This window comes from Oncorhynchus kisutch, unplaced genomic scaffold, assembly GCF_002021735.2.
Source record: "Oncorhynchus kisutch isolate 150728-3 unplaced genomic scaffold, Okis_V2 Okis09a-Okis19a_hom, whole genome shotgun sequence".
NCBI classification, from domain to species: Eukaryota; Metazoa; Chordata; class Actinopteri; order Salmoniformes; family Salmonidae; genus Oncorhynchus; species Oncorhynchus kisutch.
Genome location: NW_022261985.1, coordinates 3,416,080 through 3,438,421, shown reverse-complemented (window position 1 = coordinate 3,438,421; position 22,342 = coordinate 3,416,080). Strand labels below are relative to the sequence as shown.

Here is a 22,342-nt window from a genome sequence, read left to right as displayed (position 1 = left end):
TATATGGACAAGTCTACCATGTATGCATTTTCTTCAACTGTGCTACAGTATTCATGGTGAATGAGCTAGAGGTTAGGCATTACAATATGACAGCACACAATCTATCCATGATCATCCTCAAACTTCATCTCTAGTCTTCTGCAAATTCTGGATCTTGTTTACAGAATTCATGATTGGCGTCTTTGATCGAAACAACCGAGGGCCATGTAGACTCATAAAATGTTTATCGCTGTAATTATGCAATAGCATGCATCATTTAATATGATTACATTTGTATAATCCACAACAGAGCCAGGCAGCGCGGCAGTCAATTGAATTATTAATAATGTGACTTTCATTCATTCTTATAAAAATATTAAATTCAATCATCCCAGGTAATATTCCTTTCAGACCCATGATTTCACATCACACAGAACTTCCCAGAAAAAGGCTGGCAACAACAAGCCTCTATTACCATTCAACCACCACAACCCTCTGTGGTTGACTCTGGCCTACTTCTCTGAATCACCCGGCAATATAGTATCAACAAAAAGGAATCTCTAGCTTCAGAAACTCGGGCCGCCCTCCACTGCTTAACACACAAAATACATCATCAGCTGATTATAATAGGGAATGAGTCTTACTGTCGTTGGGCTAATGATCATTCTGTTTGTTTATCCCTGTGGTGGAGAAACACAGCCCTGTATGGTATCCATATTAGGACAGTCCCACATCCATGGAGGTTGTGTCTGAGTCACTTCCATGGATGTGTGACTCTTTCCTAATATGGACACCTTTACCCTGCAAGAAAATCAATCCTCGTTGCCAGACAAACTCACTGGGACGATTCTTTGTCACCGCCCTGTGTTTGGCGGCGGCCATATTAGCCATCATTCATGACTCGGCATTGATCTGAGCTGAGGCATTTAGTCACAGAGTAGCTGCCTTCTTGTCAATACCCTGCCTTTCTAAATAATGAGGCATGACAGCACTAGTCTGTGTTGATGTACTTTGTTTCAGTGGAGCTCGTTTGTCCTCAAACTTCGACCGTCTCTTGAGGTGTTGTATCAGCCTTGACAAGTATTTGGCTCGGTGTAGGGTGAAGTTGCCATAAGACGCTGATCTTGGGTCAGTTTGGAATTTCCCCCTACTTTTGATCAAGATTAAGATTGGGGAGGGGAATCTGATCCTAGTCACCCCGGAGCATTTGGCTCCAGCATTTATCCATTTGGAAATAACCAATGTCTTTGTATACAGTGTCTCTCAGCTGTAACTCCCAGGATGTAAACTTGTTTTCCAAGTTCTCGCTTGTACCGCATTCTCAAGGGCATCTCCCAGGCACCTGCACTGCAATCATTATAACTCTGCCAAGCTGCGACTCTCTCTTTCTTCCTTTCAGATTTTAGGCTCTGCATCGAGGAACAACAAACACCAGTTATTAATTACAACTTTCCAGTCTCCATAACATTAGAAAACCGAGAAAGAGCAGCTGCTTCTGGTAATGGGGAAAATGCTACGCTACGTTATCCCACTGTACTGAACACAATTCACATGCATTGCTAATTCTGTTCCTTGTTGAGCACCTTTCCTCAGACGTAGATTGTATATACTAGATCTGGCATCCAAAATAAACAAGGGGTCACCCCGTCCCCCCCTCGTTTTGTGTGTGTGTGTTTGTGAATGTGTGTGTTTGTCTGTGTGTGTGTTAACTAGATGCTGATAACTAGATGCTGTCATGGTACCATGTCGTATAGCTTATGGTCTCTGTTGGTGCTCTCTGTTGGTGCTCTCTGTTGGTGCTCTCTGTTGGTGCTCTCTGTTGGTGCTCTCTGTTGGTGCTCTCTGTTGGTGCTCTCTGTTGGTGCTCTCTGTTGGTGCTCTCTGTTGGTGCTACCTGTTGATGCTACCTGTTGATGCTACCTGTTGATGCTACCTGTTGATGCTACCTGTTGATACATCTGCCAAAAATGTCTTCACATATGACCTGATATACATTATGACAAGTATAAATAAATACATTAAGATGCTCTGATCTCAACCTTATTCCACCCTACTATGAATCCCTCCTATCACATGTTCCTCATCCCATAACTCCAACACCCCCAGGAAACAGGACACACACACACCCAGCAGTGCAATCATTTGCGGTCATCCATCAGGGAAGCAGACAACCGTGTCTTGCCCCTCCTAGCATGTGTCTTTACCCACAACCTCCTTCACCCTCAGGCTCTGATCCGAGGGGTACAGGGTCCAGCCAGACACAGGGGCAGGTGGATGGATGATCCCCAGGATACGAAGCCCTCTGGGGGGGAACACTACCTGTCCCCCCCCCCCCTCCCTGGTGCCAGACAGGGATTGACCGCACCACTGATCCTCTGATGTGTCTACTGGGAGAGAGGAGAGGACATATGGCAACAGAGAGGCTACCTGTCAGGGTTTTGCCTAGTGGATGAATTGCATAAACACCGTCGGCCTACGTGAGGGGAAAGATTGTGGGCATAACCACAAAAGATATTGTGCATAAACACAAAATAACCTAGTGTCTACCATAAGTCCAATCACCTTGGTGGGGTCGGACAAATCCTTGACCTTCTAAACTGAGCCGAATACTGGCACTTAGCAGACGCTTTCATCCACAGTTACGCGTGCATACATGTTATATATGGGTGGGTCCAGCGGGATACAACCCATGATCCTGGCAGGGCAAGCGCCGCGCTCAACTAACTGAGCCACACTTACCGACAAACTATTTAAACATTCATATTTTGCACAGGTTTTCTAATAGACCCCTATATCATACAGTAGGATGCCCTATCCTGATGAGAGATGATACCCCATCCTGATGAGAGATGATACCCCATCCTGATGGGAGATGATACCCCATCCTGATGAGAGATGATACCCCATCCTGATGAGAGATGATACCCCATCCTGATGAGAGATGATATCCCCCTCCTGATGAGAGATGATACCCCATCCTGATGAGAGCAGATACCCCATCCTGATGAGAGATGATACCCCATCCTAATGAGAGATGATACCCCATCCTAATGAGAGATGATACCCCATCCTGATGAGAGATGATACCCCATCCTGATGGGAGATGATACCCCATCCTGATGAGAGATGATATCCCATCCTGATGAGAGCAGATACCCCATCCTGATGAGAGATGATACCCCATCCTGATGAGAGATGATATCCCATCCTGATGAGAGATGATATCCCATCCTGATGAGAGATGATACCCCATCCTGATGAGAGATGATACCTCATCCTGATGAGAGATGATACCTCATCCTGATGAGAGATGATACCCCATCCTGATGAGAGATGATACCCCATCCTGATGAGAGATGATACCCCATCCTGATGAGAGATGATACCCCTATCCTGATGAGAGATGATACCCCATCCTGATGAGAGATGATACCCCATCCTGATGAGAGATGATACCTCATCCTGATGAGAGATGATACCCCATCCTAATGAGAGATGATACCCCATCCTGATGAGAGATGATACCCCATCCTGATGGGAGATGATACCCCATCCTGATGAGAGATGATATCCCAACCTGATGAGAGATGATACCCCATCCTGATGAGAGATGATATCCCCCTCCTGATGAGAGATGATACCCCATCCTGATGGGAGATGATACATCATCCTGATGGGAGATGATATATCATCCTGATGAGAGATGATACCCCATCCTGATGAGAGATGATATCCCAACCTGATGAGAGATGATACCCCATCCTGATGAGAGATGATATCCCCCTCCTGATGAGAGATGATACCCCATCCTGATGGGAGATGATACATCATCCTGATGGGAGATGATATATCATCCTGATGAGAGATGATATCCCCCTCCTACAGTAGGACCAGAATACATATATGTGACAATCTGTGCCCATTCCTTACACCATTGACTCTACTAAATTATTTAGACTTTAATTAGTACGGTCAATGGGTTCATGACAGGCCCTTCCTCCCCAGGAGAATATTACTCTGGTTAATGATGAATACAGTTTTCTGAATGGGGAATGCCAGAGAAACTTGGACCAATACCAGTGCATAAGAAATGGCAGAAACACCGAGCTTCAAAGTAAAACATTGTTTCACTCTGAGCCATGGTAAACAAATAGATAATTAGTGTATGCAATGAGGAAACAGTGCTTTTTCCATTTCTAAGAGACGGCACACACACACAGCAGGACACCGATATCTACAATGAAACATCTTTCAACATTACTTGAAAGCACATTTTCTGACACAGCAGGTACTGTTTAGGACATTTTCTGACACAGCAGGTACTGTTTAGGACATTGTAGTAAAGTATTTTAGAACTGACTGCAAAAACAGAAAGTCCTACAAATAACAACTTCAGGTTGTGAGCAAGGACACTTTCCTTTCAAGTGCTCCCCTTAGTGGTTGCTTTAGTGCACATGAACTGTACCAGAAGCACAACCCTTATATAATAACTGGCTTTGTCAATGACTCTGCAAAAACCATCCCCTGTACTGCTTACGTCAGCACTGCAGAGCCATGAAGTGATACCACAACCGCTCCCTCCTGTCTGGATCAGTGTGTGCCACGCACGCACGCACGCACACACACGCCCCAATCCCCCAAAGCTTCCTTTTCAAACAGGAAAGTGCAGAGCCAGCTGCCATCACCAGTCCGGCATTCTAGCTGGCTCCATGTAGGCAGCAGAGGGATAGACTTAGAGACATAGAGACGCTAAAAGCAGAGCCCTTTACTTATTCATGCCTGTGCTGAGAATCAGGAGGCTGTCGTGTCAAAACACACCCGCTTGTGCCTCGACAGCCTCGCCTGACAGTAGAGCAATGAGCACACACTCATTTATGATGCATGAGTTGGGCTATTTATAGATGGGCTTTTAGCCAGAGTAGAAGTCACAACTGTTTCATAATGCCAGATCATGAGAGTGGATGTAGAAAAGCCACAGTTTGACTAGTTATTGTGTCTACTGCAGACTGGCAACACCGTTTAGACGGAAATGCATCACTTGCTTAGGCATCTGTTCCTGGAGGTGGAATTTCAGATTGTAACAGCATCAGAACCAAATTTGTAGCCATTCTTCCATCGCATTTTCCATAACAAATGCTGAAGGCCAGTACATAAAATTACCTTGTCAGAATCCAAAATTCTCCTCAGAGAAGGTGAGAAAGGCTTGGAATGATTATCCTACACTTTGGCTCAAGGATTGACTCAAGACCTTTCTCTTTCATGTGAATCACCTTGAAAGTGAATAGAGGCTTTGTTCTGACGGCCGTCTCCTTTGACGCAAGTTTTGCTGCAGCCTCAGGGCATTAACACAGCTAGCTGCTAACAAAAGTCTAAAGGGTGGCGGTGCAAGATGTCTCAATACTGGTGAAACAGGAGGATGAGTCTTGTCTGGCGGTGCAAGACGTCTCAATACTGGTGAAACAGGAGGATGAGTCTTGTCTGGCGGTGCAAGACGTCTCAATACTGGTGAAACAGGAGGATGAGTCTTGTCTGGCGGTGCAAAAAAATGTAGAACCAGGAACAGATACTGCCCTTGGTTCTCTCCAGATCTGACTGCCCTTGACCAGCAAAAAAACATCCCGTGGCATTCTGCATTAGCATCGAATTGCCCCCGTGATATGCAACTTTTCAGGGAAGTTAGGAACCAATATACACAGGCAGTTAGGAAAGCGAAGGCTAGCTTTTTCAAGCAAAAATTTGAATCCTGTAGCACAAACTCAAAAAAGTTATGTTTCTGCACTGAGGCTAGGAAACACTGTCACCACCGATAAATCCACTATAATTGAGTATTTTAATAAGCATTTTTCTACGGCTGGCCATGCTTTCCACCTGGCTACCCTGACCCCGGTCAACAGCCCTGCACTCCCCACAGCAACTCGCCCAAGCCTCCCCCATTTCTCCTTCACCCAAATCCAGCTGATGTTCTGAAAGTGCTGCAAAATCTGGACCCCTACAAATCAGCCAGGCTAGAAAATCTGGACCCTCTCTTTCTAAAATTATCTGCCGAAATTGTTGCAACCCCTATTACTAGCCTGTCGATAAGAGACATTACTGTGCAGCTGTATTCATTGATCTGGCCAAGGCTTTCGACTCTGTCAATCACCACATTCTTATTGGCAGACTCAACAGCCTTGGTTTCACAAATGATTCCCTTCCCTGGTTCACCAACTACTTCTCTGATAGAGTTCAAAGTGTCAAATCGGAGGTCCTGTTGTCCGGACCTCTGGCAGTCTCTATAGGTGTGCCACAGTGTTCAATTCTCGGGCCAACTCTCTTCTCTGTATACATAAATGATGTCGCTCTTGCTGCTGGTGATTCTCTGATCCACCTCTATGCAGACAACACCATTTTTTATACTTCTGGCCCTTCTTTGGACACTGTTAACTAATCTCCAGACAAGCTTCAATGCCATACAACACTCCTTCCGTGACCTCCAACTGCTCTTAAATGCAAGTAAAACTAAATGCATGCTCTTCAACCGATCACTGCCTGCACCTGCCCGCCTGTCCAACATCACTACCCTGGACGGTTCTGACTTAGAATATGTGGACAACTACAAATACCTAGGTGTCTGGTTAGACTGTAAACTCTCCTTCCAGACTCACATTAAGCATCTCCAATCCAAAATTAATCCTAGAAATGGCTTCCTATTTCGCAACAAAGCATCCGTCACTCATGCTGCCAAACATATCCTCGTTAAGCTGACTATCCTACCGATCCTTGATGATGTCATTTATAAAATAGCCTCCAACACCCTACTCAACAAATTGGATGCAGTCTATCACAGTGCCATCCGTTTTGTCACCAAAGCCCCATATACTACCCACCATTGCGACCTGTACGTTCTCATATCCTGGCCCTCGCTTCATACTCGTCGCCAAACCCACTGGCTCCAGGTCATCTACAAGTCTCTGCTAGGTAAAGCCCCACCTTATCTCAGCTCACTGGTCCCCATAGCAGCACCCACTCGTAGCACGCGCTCCAGCAAGTATATCTCACTGGTCTCCCCCAAAGCCAATTCCTCCTTTGGCAGCCTTTCCTTCCAGTTCTCTGCTGCCAATGACTGGTGCTTCTACACCTGCATTGCTTGCTGTTTGGGGTTTTAGGCTGGGTTTCTGTACAGCACTTTGAGATATCAGCTGATGTAAGAAGGGCTATATAAATACATTTGATTTGACTTTGATTTGATTTGGAATGAACTGCAAAAATCACTGAAGCTGGAGACCCATATCTCCCTCACTAGCTTCAAGCACCAGCTATCAGAGCAGCTCACAGATCACTGCACCTGTACATAGCCCATATGTAAACAGCCCATCCAACTACTTCATCCCATACTGTATTTATTTATTTATCTTGCTCCTTTGCACCCCAGTATCTCTACTTGCACATTCATCTTCTGCACATCTACCATTCAGTGTTTAATTGCTATATTGTAATTACTTCGCCACCATGGCCTATTTATTGCCTTACCTCCCTTATCCGACCTCATTTGCACACACTGTATATAGATTTTCTTTCTACTGTATTATTGACTGTATGTTTGTTTATTCCATGTGTAACTCTGTGTTGTTGTATGTGTCGAACTGCTGTGCTTTATCTTGGCCAGGTCGCAGTTGTAAATGAGAACTTGTTGTCAACTAGCCTAGCTGGTTAAATAAAGGTTAAATATATATATATATTTTTTAAGACGTCTCAACACGAATGAAACAGGAGAATGAGGCCATTGACTGGCAGTGCTACTGTGCCATCTCAATAGGACTCTTCTTTATGAGGCTATTGGCATTGTTATGAGCCTTTGTAAAGCAGTGTCCCCCTCTTCTGTTAGGAAGGGGGGGGGCAGTTTTACGACTTTACAACCACGTCGTAAATTCCTTGCAGAGACTCTTGTCTCCCTGACCATGCAATATGGGAGAGAGAGGGTCGCAGTAGAACAAAGGAACTCTCCCGCCAAATTCTACTACATCCCAGCATTTGAGAATGTGGAAACGGTCAGTGGAGAAGCCAGCTATGACCCGGTCCGTTTTGTTTAATGTTTGTGACCTCATGAAAGACAATACAGCACATTACCCTACCTCTGTTTATACAGGTTCCTCAGTTATGAGGCTTGCATCTAATTCTTGTATAAAATGAATGAGTGAAGATTAAACTATTTGATGTAAATGATGTAATGTGATATTTAGTCTTCTAAATGAGAGAATTGTTTTCATAAGTAAACTGATGCTCACTCAGTGGCCACGCCCAAGTGAATAGACATTGGTTGGAAATGATGAACCAACCCTTTTTCTACATTTCAATAAAAGCCCCTGTGATGAAAAGTCACCTTAGTTCCAAATAACGGGAGGACTTGTTGAAAAGGGCTAATTCTAATTTCAACTCTACAGACCAGGAAACGTGAGAGCTTGCTCCACACATGACATGGTATGAACTCTGAACTATTGATCTCCTAAAGATGAAGTGCATCCTAAACCTAGCATATATCAGACTGCAGCTGAAAATATGCTCAAATCTAGTATAAGAACACTGACCGACGTGGACAAATCTCCAGAGTGAGATGAACCTCTCAGACCACGTGACCCTCTCACACGACGACCCGTAAGATTCTACAAAGGACGAGGGCAACATCGACTGAGCAAACCAGAGCCTCACATCACCAGCTCAACTATCGAAGCCAGCTTCACATGTAAATACAATGCATTGCTTTTTCGATTGAGCATTAGTGGCATATGTATTTATGACATCATTATTGAATAGACTCAAGCACACATCCACTCCAACTGTTAGGCAGCCTACTGTAAAAAAACAACTAATAAAAACTCCTGAGCACCAAACACAAATCCACACTGTTTCCGCACCAGATGGTCTCTTCCTTCAAATGTTACTTACCATTCCCAATCAGTATTAATTTAGATAGATTTAGCTAGGTAGCCTCTGTAGTGTTGCGGATACCGCTGCTTTGAGAGCTGCCAGGGGACTCGTTGGTTAGCAGACATAACCATGAAAGGTAATGAGCCCCAACGGAGCTCTTTATGCAAAAAAAAACGTTTTCGTTTTTTACAGGACCTCCTCCAAATCTCTCTCTCTCTCCATCTCTCTGTCTCTGGCTGAGGATGGGCCTGTTTACCTTCTCAATTAGGCCTTGCAATTTGTCAGGGAGCTGTGAGCAATGGAAAGGAAAACTAGTCCCAAGATAGAAGCTCATTTTGGGTGGAATAGTGCCGGTTTGTTTTCCTGGACCCAGATTAAGACGATTCCTGGACTTAAAAGCAATTTCAAAGGAGATTCCCTGTAGAGTATTTCTATTGATTTATCAGGTACTAGGCTTTATCTGGGTCCAGGAAAACAGTCCATCAAGTTTAACAACCAAGCCCAAAAGTTTAAATTGAGAAGTTAAATTGGTTTAACATGTTAAATTGATTTGGTTGGTTTAAAGCTGAATTTCAGTATGGCGTTTTTCACACAATAAACTGCTAACTACCGGACCTTTGACTGTGAAAACGCAGTGAGGAGGCAAGTGGGAACTCCAGGTCAAAGGACACCAGGCATCAAAGCAAGTCTTCATTGCTTCTAACAAGCCTATAGTCAACCATCTCCGTAAAGATGCTCCTGTTGTGGAGAGAGCACAGTTTCTCTACGTGAGAAGAGATACTGCAGCATGTAGGACCAGTTTGGATGCCGAGAGGACAGGAGAGAAAGTTAGGGCAAAGTTAGGCAGGGGCTTTAGGAAATATGGACTTCCGCATGTTCCAAGGTGTTCCAAAAATGATTTGAGTGTATCCGTCACGGTGGAAGAGAGAGAGAGAGAGAGAGAGCGAGAGAGAGAGAGAGAGAGTGAGAGAGAGAGAGAGAGAGAGAGAGAGACAGAGGAGAGAGAGAGAGAGAGGAGAGAGAGAGAAGACTGCACAAGAGCCTAGCTCAGTTGAGCGGGAGGCTCCCAAATGAATTTCCTTCCCAGAGCCCGTCAGATGTCAGTGGGACTGAGAAATGTCAGGCGCTACAATCACACACAGACACACACTGGATGCATCTCAAATGGCACCCTATTCCCTATATAGTGTAGTATCTTTGACCAGAGCCCTATGAGGCCTGGTCAATAGTAGTGTATTATATAGAGAATAGGGTGCCATTTAGGATGTAGATCCTGAGGCAGACAGGAAGGAAGCATTAGAGCAGGGGGATTTAGCCTCCCTCCTTCGGGCAAAAAGCAGCCTTCCGTAATTCACTCCCATAAAGATCCTTATCTAGGCTGCTATACCTGGCCTCCTTCCCACGTCTATGGGATCAGAGACTACATATCCCATTATCCATGAGGTGCCAGGACTATGCAACTACGTCCTGCAGTGAAAGTCACGCTGTCATCTTAAAGTTAGGTATGGATTAGTTAGGGGTAGTGAATAGAGCGTAGTACATGCAGGAGGAGGCGATCCTGGGTTCAGAGAGTATTTGAAATCATTCAAAAACTTTGAGCGTTTGCTCTTGCCTGCCAGAAGCAGGTTTATTATGTCAGGGCAAGCTCTATCAAGCTTAGATAAAATATTTTAAATTATTTCAAATAGTATATAAACCCAGGTCTGGAGGCGATATGAGTGAAAGTGGAGTATGAGGGAAGACAGCACAGTGGACAGTGTGGTCTGGACTTCTGACGCGTTTGATTAGCTTGGATCTATCAGTCAGTTCACCTCCAGATGGAAGCTGACAGGCTGACAGCGAGATGAGAGTTAACGTGACGAGCGTAGAGGTTATACTGTATTCAGACCGGCCGCTTTGACGGTTGGAAAGTCCCAGATATGATCTGACTCTCTCCTCTGACTGCTACAGAGAACCTCCAACCCTCCACTATACAAAACAACCGTTTGATGATCAAGTCTAGGAGCACAAAGGAAGACACACCAAGCTAAATATTTTTCTTCCTCTTTGATAAATCAACAAGACATTTACTCTGCTCAGACCCTTTCTCTTATTCTGTCCTCCTGTTCGTCTCAGTCAAATAATGACAGTTACCATTATAGTCGGAACCACAAATGCATAAAAATAATAATAATAGAACAGATAGGAAATTAAACATACTATCAAACCAAAGATTTTATTAGAAGCTTGAATAAGTTCTGCCTCCAGAACCGTGGAGTCTGATAATTGATAATTGAATGAATCCACAGAGTAACCAGCAGAGTACTGCATCCAATTTACAGACATTTCTCAAACTTCCAAGGACACATTCATTTAAGTCTTCTCAGAATCCCTATATCCACGCTGTGACATCACCTCCTCACTTCTCTCCCCGCTTCTATGATAGCATGTCATCAAATCACAGCTGGCCAGAATTAAACCAATGACACATTTCTCTTTCGCCCGGTTTGTGACGGCAGCTTTCTCTCTGTCTGGGAGACTGAAGAGCGTGTCATTTCTGGCGAAGGGCATCATCTTACATTTGCATCTTGGTAATTTAGCAGACGCTCTTATCCAGAGCGACTTACATTCAGTGCATTCAACAACCACATATCACAGTCACTGCTAGTAAAACCTTCCAACTATCGTTAAAATCAGTGCTAATATGAAAAGCTATTAGAGAGAAACTGTGGAGTTTGATCTGCAACGTACCATGTGGATGCAGCAGGCTTTCGCTTCAGCCCAAGCAGTAACACAAACTGACTCAACTAATCGTATTCTTCAATCAAGAAACCACAGTTTCTCCCATTGGTTTCAATGCAGCCTATAGGGTTGGACAACTAGCTGTGGTCCAGAAACACAAGTAACACTCCATATTATAGTTTCCCAAAGGTACAGATCCAGGATCAGATTCACCTTCCCCAATCGTTAGTGGAGAAAATGCAATAAGGATCCAAGATCATCAGCTAGGGGAAATTGCACCCTCCTCCACCAGTAACCCAAATAGTTGTGAGGAAGCCACGCCCTCACCTGTCTGCGTCCCCGTGCACCTCCTTGACCATCCTCTGGGTGACCTCTAGCGCCGTGTTCAGGTCAGGGGCGCGACCGACGTTCCGTGAGTATAGGTGAAGACCACCGTCTGTAAGGTACCTACGAAGAAGAAACTACATCACTAAGCTGGGTTGTGTTTGCGACTGTGTGTATCGGGAGTGTGAGTGTGTGTGTGTATTGGGAGTGTGTGTGCGTGTGTGCATGCCCACGTGTGTGCGCACACATTTACAGGGTTGTAATCAGAGACGGCTGATAGGACATGAAAGCACATTAGGTTTAAGCTAATTAGGATCATAATTCAGCTAATCCCTTTTTCATCCCTAGGTGCTATACGTTTGGCCCCTACAGTAACTTAATCATAGTTAATGTGGATGGTTCGTTCAGGTGGTGTTCATAAATCTATTTCATACATGAACAAATAGGATGGGAGAACTAATGCAGGTATGAGTTCCACATGGCACCCTATTCCCTTTATAGTGCACTACTTTATACCAGAGCCCTATGAGGCCTGGTCAAATGTAGTGCACTATATAGGGAATAACGTGCCATCTGGGACACAGATCATGTGGGTGTTGGGGAAGAGCACTTATCAGTGTCCACAGAGGAACGGCTAACACAGTGATGTACAATAGATCTGGGGCTATTCTTTGTCACTGAGCGATGTGTCAGCCAGCGCACTATTGAGAGTTGGTATGGAATGTACACGTATGGTGAATTCCTCCCGTCGCAGCACAATAGCTGTGTGAAAGCCACAACTTCATCGCCCCTCATATGTTCTCCTGTCTCACCATTCCATTTGGAAGAATCGCGAAGGCCTTGGCAATAACTGTGATTTTTTTCTTCAATAACAGGATTGACCCTGAATGTGTGTGTGTCTGGGGGTGTTGGGAAAAGCAGAAGACACATTTACCTTCTAACCAACGGACAATAAAGAATCTATTCTATTCTGTCTATGGCATAGTCTCTTACCCACTGGTGATGTCATCTGTCCTGACATTCTTCCCCAGGATGTCTCCGTCGCTCATGTACCCTGCCACGTCCATCTCCAGCATCCCCTCCGGCCCTCCTCCCTTCTCCCCCTGCTCGGTCCCTCTCGCCCCTGCCGTCGCCGCTCGCCTCAGGGGGGCACTGTACACAAACCGGGAGGAGTCCGAGTGACCGTACCGCCCAGTGGCGCCACCTGTGCTGGCACCCGTCCGAGGTGGTGGGACTGTGGTGTAGGTACTGGGCATAGAAGGGGCGTCGCCTGCTTGTAGGCGGGGGCTTGGGGCTGATTGGCCGAGGCGCCAGGAGGTCATGGGGGCGGAGCGACTGGTGATGCTCCGCCCGTTGACCTCTGTGGTCACTGTGCTGTCGAAGGTCGTCTCCAAGGTGCTGAAGAGGGTAGAGAGTTGGAGAGAGCAGAAAAGAGGGAGAGAGAGAGAGCGAGAGAGAGAGAGAGAGAGAGAGAGAGAGAGAGAGAGAGAGAGAGAGAGAGAGAGAGAGAGAGAAAGAGAGAGAGAGAGAAAGAGAGGTAAAGAGAGAGGAAAAGAGTGAGGGAGAGGGGAAAAGAGAGAGAGAGAGAGAGAGAGAGAGAGAGAGAGAGAGAGAGAGAGAGAGAGAGAGAGAGAGAGAGAGAGAGAGAGAGAGAGAGAGAAAGAGAGGTAAAGAGAGAGGAAAAGAGTGAGGGAGAGGGGAAAAGAGAGAGAGGGAGACAGAGGAAAAGAGAGAGAGGAAAAGAGTGAGAGAGGGGGAGAGAGAGAGAGAGAGAGAGAAAGAGAGGTAAAGAGAGAGGAAAAGAGTGAGGGAGAGGGGAAAAGAGAGAGAGGGAGAGAGAGAGAGAGAGAGAGAGAGAGAGAGAGAGAGAGAGAGAGAGAGAGAGAGAGAGAGAGAAAGAGAGGTAAAGAGAGAGGAAAAGAGTGAGGGAGAGGGGAAAAGAGAGAGAGGGAGACAGAGGAAAAGAGAGAGAGGAAAAGAGTGAGAGGGGAGAGAGAGAGAGAGAGAGAGAGAGAGAGAGAGAGAGAGAGAGAAAGAGAGGTAAAGAGAGAGGAAAAGAGTGAGGGAGAGGGGAAAAGAGAGAGGGAGAGGGGAAAAGAGAGAGAGGGAGACATAGAGGAAAAGAGAGAGAGGAAAAGAGTGAGAGAGGGGGAGAGTGAGAAAGAGAGCGTGATTAGGAATGTTTAGGGACAGATCAGCTCAGCCCCCTGGCACAGCCACAGAGAGGATTTGAGCAGAGAGATCAATACTTTCAGCTCTCCCAATCTTTCCACCAGGGTGAGCTCTGGGGTGAAGTGCAAAACTGATCCAAGATCAGCATCTAGGGTCAACTTCACCCCAAGGTGACAGGAGTTTAGTTTGGAGAGACCCTGTTGAATGACCATACGGTGAACCCATAGCCAGCTCAACACACAGACCCAAATGTCCACTCCCTAAAATATGTTCCTATTAGCATGTGCACTGTTGTATGAAGGATAAATTGCTCAGGCAGAAAGATTGGTAGTGTTGTTGCAACGAAGCAGTTTCCCTAAAATGGATGCCACTCGTTACCTCCACACACATCACCTACTGTATGTGTGTGTTTGTGTGTGTATATGTGTGTGAGTGTGTCTAGCCTGCTCTCTCGTAGCCTGACCTTCCTAAAGTTCTATTTCTTCCAGTGTTTTAAAGGGATAGTTCACTCAAAAACTATGCAAAACGCATAATCACATTTATGCAAAACACAATCTCAGTTTTTGCTCTGTACTGAAAGTGCTATATTGCACACACACACACACACACACACACACACACACACACACACACACACACACACACACACACACACACACACACACCTTGAGCTCTCTCTGGTGGAAAGATAACTACATTACACTCATGTCTGGAGGTCATCTCCATCATTGGTGTATAATCCACAAATATCAATGTCCTAAAATCTACATGTTCCAATACATTCCATCCTATTCACACTCTGGGTGTTTATATCTAATGATTTATAAATCAGGATATAAAACTGTTTTTTAAAGAGATTCAAACTGTATCTAACAAGAGCCAAAGTAAAGATGCTGAGAGGAGCATAACAACAAGATGGATTGTGATGATCATTAGGGACAGATGACATCCATCTTAAACCACTGTCTAACACTGAGACGGATCCATCTCTAACCCCTGTCTAACACTGAGACTGATCCATCTTTAACCACTGTCTAACACTGAGACTGATCCATCTTTAACCACTGTCTAACACTGAGACTGATCCATCTCTAACTACTGTCTAACACTGAGACGGATCCATCTTTAACCACTGTCTAACACTGAGACTGATCCATCTTAAACCACTGTCTAACACTGAGACGGATCCATCTCTAACCACTGTCTAACACTGAGACTGATCCATCTTAAACCACTGTCTAACACTGAGACTGATCCATCTCTAACTACTGTCTAACACTGAGACTGATCCATCTCTAACTACTGTCTAACACTGAGACTGATCCATCTCTAACTACTGTCTAACACTGAGACGGATCCATCTTTAACCACTGACTAACACTGAGACTGATCCATCTTTAACCACTCTCTGAGACTGATCCATCTCTAACCACTGACGGAGATGGATCCATCTTTAACCACTGTCTAACACTGAGACTGATCCATCTCTAACCACTGACTAACACTGAGACTGATCCATCTTTAACCACTCTCTGAGACTGATCCATCTCTAACTACTGTCTAACACTGAGACTGATCCATCTTTAACCACTGTCTAACACAGACTGATCCATCTCTAACCACCGACTAACACTAAGACTGATCCATCTCTAACTACTGTCTAACACTGAGACTGATCCATCTTAAACCACTGTCTAAAACTGAGACGGATCCATCTCTAACCACTGTCTAACACTGAGACTGATCCATCTTAAACCCCTGTCTGAGACTGATCCATATCTAACCACTGACTGAGATTGATGGATCAGTCTCACCCACTCAAATATGAACACACACACACACACACACACACACACACACACACACACACACACACACACACACACACACACACACACACACACACACACACACACACACACACACACACACACACACACACACACACACACGTGTGTAACGTTACAGCATTGTGTCTCTATGGAACAATATGTTTCTGCAGTATGTGGACAGAGAGAGAGAGATAGGGGGAAGTAATGTGTGTGTGTGTGTGTATGTTTGGAGGAGAGAGGAGAGCTGTGACTGTAGCGTTCCAGACCTGGTTGCCAGATCCTGATCAGATATCCATCAGGTTTCCCCCATAGTGTTTGAGATAACCTGCTGTGGCGTGCCACTGAGCAGGTGTGTTTGATTATTCCTGTGCCAGTGCTGTGTGCAGGCAGGGTGTGGAAGCCCCATTGTCAGAGGGTCACCACTGCCCCCTATGGTACATGTTGGTACCGCAGCTCCAATAATGTAGTCTGAAGCGATTCTCTAAAGCCCTGTTTACACTTGGAGCTAACATGGGTCATGTGACCTGATCTTATCCACATCCTGATTGTGCCCACATTTTCAGAAATGTGTCTACACATGGTATTAAAAAGTGTCTCTTATCTGTCCATTGTCTACGCATTGTGATAAGATTCCCTGGTGGCTCCTTGCAGGCAAATTATTTCACAGCTATTCTTTCAAAATAATATGTATTTATTTATTTTATGACACATATTGATGGCATTAGCCAATGGTGCCAGCTGTCAATGCATTTAGGATCAGGGTGATTTACATGGCTTCACTGTCCTGATCCATCTACTCTACAATAAGACACAATGCATGTCTGACTACTTCCTGAAGTGATCTATATTAGTGTCTAGGTGGGGTCTGACTACTTCCTGAAGTGATCTATATCAGTGTCTAGGTGGGGTCTGACTACCTCCAGAAGTGATCTATATCAGTGTCTAGGTGGGGTCTGACTACCTCCTGAAGTGATCTATATTAGTGTCTAGGTGGGGTCTGACTACTTCCTGAAGTGATCTATATCAGTGTCTAGGTGGGGTCTGACTACCTCCTGAAGTGATCTATATCAGTGTCTAGGTGGGGTCTGACTACTTCCTGAAGTGATCTATATTAGTGTCTAGGTGTGGTCTGACTACCTCCTGAAGTGATCTATATCAGTGTCTAGGTGGAGAGGCTGGTGGGGGATGGGGCCCAGGGCACGAGTCAGTCCACATACAGTAGTAGGTGACAGATCCCTCACATTTCCATGTATCTAATACACACACACACACACACACACACACACACACACACACACACACACACACACACACACACACACGCACGCACGCACGCACGCACGCACGCACGCACGCACGCACGCACGCACGCACGCACGCGCACACACTCTCCTGTCTCCTGGTACCCTACGGCCTCCAGGAAGGTGGAAGACTGATATGGTGTCATCACGGAGGCTAACCCACAGTATGGGAGCAGCCCTCTTCCTCTCCAAACCCGGGAAATCAATAGTCAGGATGAAACGGGGTGGAAACAGCACAGGAAGAATGGGGGAGGGGTCACAACCTTGATGTGTGTATCCACATTTACAGAGAATATTGTTTTCCCATCGTTGATCTGGAGTGCACTGGTTAAGGTAATATGAGGACAGTCGAGTAATGATCCTGACTGTCTGTATGAGTAATGATCCTGCCTGTCTGGAGTATGTACTGCATGGACATGGATGGGAGAGCTTCATTCAATAGGTCTGCATTGGGCTGCCGCTGGTTGAAATGCATGGGGGTGTTGAGGTAGAGCTGTATGTGCGGTGGGCGCCCAGGTTGACAGGTGTTACAGATCAATTGGTTTCACCACTGATGGCGTGAAGGAAATGAGTTTAGCCTGTGCAAGTCTATGTCCCAAATGGCACCCTATTCCCTACACAGTGCACAGGACTCTGGTCAAAGTAGTGCACTACAGGGAACAGGGTGCCATTTGAGACACTGCCTAAGCCTGCATCTGTGAGAAATCACATGCTCTCCTCAGCACGGTGTATCTGCCCAGCAGATATCCAAACATCGTATAGCTGTGAATAATTGACTCTGCCTATAACGCTGTAAACACCAATTAAACAAACTAGACCGGGTAAAGCTAGTACATTTAAAATGTCATCCGAGGAGTCAGAATCCCATGGGACTAATACACAGCCACAGTGGAAAGGGATTTTGGGGGGCAATTGTTCTTTTCTTGCAATATGGGGAATTGCCCTTGAAGAGCACAGCATCTTTTCATATGCGGAAAACATATTTCTCTTCAAATGTCAATCAATACTATTTTTTTCATTCCGTCTGGGTGTAGGTTGGACAGAGAATCAAACATGGGCTTTGATCGATACAGATTATCTGTGGTGGTATGGCAACGTCTGAGTCTTGGAGGAGTGTGGAGGGTTTCTGTGAGGAATGTTAGTGTTGTGGTGGATGGCGCTCTGTTTCAAGCAGAGTTCAATTACAAAGCAGGTGAGGGGCCATGAGGCTGGGATTCACACGTTAGAATCAGCCATAGAGAACAACCAGTACATGAGTTATAACAGAGAAACCACCACACAGAGAGGTCCTTTACATGGGTTATAACAGAGAAACCACCACACAGAGAGGTCCTTTACATGGGTTATAACAGAGAAACCACCACACAGAGAGGTCCTTTACATGGGTTATAACAGAGAAACCACCACACAGAGAGGTCCTTTACATGGGTTATAACAGAGAAACCACCACACAGAGAGGTCCTTTAATCAGGTTATAACAGAGAAACCACCACACAGAGAGGTCCTTTACATTTCCATGCAGAGAGGTCCTTTACATTTCCATGCAGAGAGGTCCTTTACATCAGATTGGTGACAAACACAGCCTCTCTATCAGCTGGACCAGATGGCCATGAAGTACACATGGAAATGAAGCTCCAGTCAGAAAAGAAAAAGAAATCCCTCATATAAATAACGATCACACACTGTGGGCCGGTGCTTCATGCAGCAGTGATTCATTACAATGGAGGTGAAAAACCTTCGCCCTGATTACCTCTTCACGGCAATTTCTGTGTGTGAAAGACCTTTTAATGACTTGCCCATTCTCTAGTTACGAGCCCCATTGGAATTCCTGTCTGATACCCTCACTCTATTTACACTCATATATACTGTAGCAGACAGACTGACAGATGGGCAGACAGGCCGACAGGCGGGCAGACAGGCGGGCAGACAGGCAGGCAGGCAGACAGACAGACAGACAGGCGGGCAGACAAACAGGCGGACAGACAGACGGGCAGACAGGCAGGCAGACAGGGAGGCGGGCAGACAGGTTTCTACATGGCTGATGTTGAGGATTTGATAATCCTTCATGTTCCATGCTGGGTGTCCTCTCCTCATTACATCTCTAAGTGTCTCAATGGAATAACAGCAGTGGCCCCTGGGGGTCTAACTGGAGTCAATGTGCTAGAGAGTCAATGTGCTAGAGAGTCAATGTGCTAGAGAGTCAATGTGCTAGAGAAACAATGTGCTAGAGAGTCAATATGCTAGAGAGTCAATGTGCTAGAGAAACAATGTGCTAGAGAGTCAATGTGCTAGAGAGTCAATGTGCTAGAGAGTCAATGTGCTAGAGAGTCAATGTGCTAGAGAGTCAATGTGCTAGAGAAACAATGTGCTAGAGAGTCAATGTGCTAGAGAAACAATGTGCTAGAGAGTCAATGTGCTAGAGAGTCAATGTGCTAGAGAGTCAATGTGCTAGAGAGTCAATGTGCTTGAGAAACAATGGTGCTTTATTGATCAGTAGCGCTGCGCTCCTTTCTGGTGGCGGTGAGGGAACACACGCTGCCATCTGTCACGGCTGTTCCGCCGCCTTGTCACCATTTTCCCCACAAATGGGTTAGAAATATCAGAATAATCCATTGGAGAAGAGAAGAGTAGAGCCCAGAGCCATGACAAAAACCCATGATCATTGTTATGACTCGCCGGAGATCAGCCAAGACATTCCTTTAATGCGAACAGGCTGCTGTTGTGACGGACCAGACATGATAGGTTGTGGATTTCTGTCCCCCTCAAACACCATCAAAGTGTGCCAGTAGCGTGTAAGTACTTGATTAGAATATCTAGGAAATATCAAGATAGGGTAATTGGGGGAAAATCGTAAAGAGCTTTGAGACTTCTGAAATACGGTATCTGTCCTTTATATTCTGATCCAATCAGAATGGTTCATCTTAAAATAGAATGCCAGACAGTTTAAAACCCTGAAAACATCAGGAATCCTAAATAATAACTGACCAGTGTTTTAGTTGAGGACCTGAGATAAGTATAATCATATCAACTTTAGATTGAGGAACTGCAGAGAATGAAAAACATAAAATTGTACGAGGTCAACTATTTCAATTCCAGTCAATTCAGAAAGTAAACCAAATCCAATTCCAATTCAACATTGTTGTAATTGAAAGCATTGAAAATAATTGGAATTTCAGTGTACTTCCTGAATTGTCTTGAATTTAAATGGAATTGACCCCAACCCTGAGCCCCACAGTGGACGTTCCCGAGCCCCCTGCTCACCTGTGACTGATCTGCGTCCCCCGCAGACTGGACATGGTCTCCTCCAGGTTCTGCCGTAGGTCAGCAATGTTCTTCACTGTCCGCATGCGTCTCGTCTCGGGGTCTTCCCCTGTAATGCACAGAGAAGGGGTTTATGAGAGATGTTGGGGTTCGTGGTAAAGTTTCCCTTAAGTACAGATCTAGGATCAGCTTCCTCTGTCCCGATTCTAACCTTAACCATTAGTGGGGAAAAAAGCAAAACTGACCAAACATCAGCGTCTAGGGGCAACTTCATGTTACACCAGATGTGGGCTCCTGTAACATTCTGTTTCCTCAAGACGCGTCATACATCAGCATCACCAACATCACCATGACAACGCGCTCTGACGGGTAGCATGGGTACGCATTCCAAGATGCTGTGCCGACAGTTTGAACCCGTCTCAGCTGTCAGGGTGGAATTGTCAACGAAACATGTTTTTAGTGGAAAAAGGACATTTCTGCAGTCCTGCCATTTTCAACACGAACATAGAAACCCGCTGTCATGACACTGCATTCTCCATCTGTAAGCTACAACATATATTTAGCCTCAACAGCTAAATCTCAGATAGTCTTTCAATCTTAGTCAGTCCCATCGAAATGCATTTCATCTCAGTCCAGGACCTTTCCCCTGATTCCAGGTCAGCGCCGACTGTAACAACTTCATGTTTTATATACTTACAATAGTTATATATAAGACTAATTCACAGTGAAGTGTCTGTTGCAGTACATTGAGCCCATCCTACTGCAGTATATTAAACCCATTCTACTGCAGTATATTAAACCCATTCTACTGCAGTATATTAAACCCATTCTACTGCAGTATATTAAACCCATTCTACTGAAGTATATAAAACCCATTCTACTGCAGTATATTAAACCCATTCTATTGAAGTATATTAAACCCATTCTACTGAAGTATATAAAACCCATTCTACTGCAGTACATAAAACCCATTCTACTGCAGTATATAAAACCCATTCTATTGCAGTATATTAAACCCATTCTATTGCAGTATATTAAACCCATTCTATTGCAGTATATTAAACCCATTCTATTGCAGTATATTAAACCCATTCTACTGCAGTATATAAAACCCATTCTACTGCAGTATATAAAACCCATTCTACTGCAGTATATAAAACCCATTCTACTGCAGTATATAAAACCCATTCTACTGCAGTATATAAAACCCATTCTACTGCAGTATATTAAACCCATTCTACTGCAGTATATTAAACCCATTCTACTGATGTCACGCCTTGGTCTTAGTATTTTGTGTTTTCTTTAATTATTTGTTCAGGCCAGGGTGTGACATGGGTTTGTGTGTTGTGTTTCGTATTGGGGTTTGTAGTATTTGGGATCGCGGCTGATTAGGGGTGTTGTATAGGCTTGGCTGCCTGAGGCGGTTCTCAATCAGCAGTCAGGTGATTCTCGTTGCCTCTGATTGGGAACCGTATTTAGGTAGCCTGAGTTTGCTTTGTATTTCGTGGGTGATTGTTCCTGTCTCTGTGTAGTGTTCACCAGATAGGCTGTAATAAGTTTCACGTTCCGTTTGTTGTTTTTGTATTTATTTAGTTATTTCATGTATCGTCACTTTTTCCATTAAAGACATGAGTAACCACCACGCTGCATTTCGGTCCGACTCTCTTTCTACAAACGAAGAACGCCGTTACAACTGAAGTATATAAAACCCATTCTACTGAAGTATATTAAACACATTCTATTGCAGTATATTAAACCCATTCTATTGTAGTATATTAAACCCATTCTACTGCAGTATATTAAACCCATTCTACTGCAGTATATTAAACCCATTCTATTGCAGTATAT

The 22,342-nt window shown here is 44.9% G+C and overlaps 1 protein-coding gene across 9 annotated transcripts in view; it reads right to left on the bottom strand.

Annotated features, from left to right (window-relative positions):
* The window catches only part of nav3 (neuron navigator 3), a 244,596-nt gene that overhangs the window by 66,827 nt on the left and 155,427 nt on the right, over nt 1–22,342 (bottom strand). For all 9 annotated transcript variants that reach the window (XM_031815430.1, XM_031815427.1, XM_031815428.1 and 6 more), the window contains 3 exons: nt 20,495–20,603; nt 12,922–13,326; nt 11,932–12,051 (listed from right to left, as the gene is read on the bottom strand). In XM_031815430.1, coding sequence (XP_031671290.1) covers nt 11,932–12,051; nt 12,922–13,326; nt 20,495–20,603 — 634 coding nt within the window. The remainder of the gene's footprint in view (nt 1–11,931; nt 12,052–12,921; nt 13,327–20,494; nt 20,604–22,342) is intronic.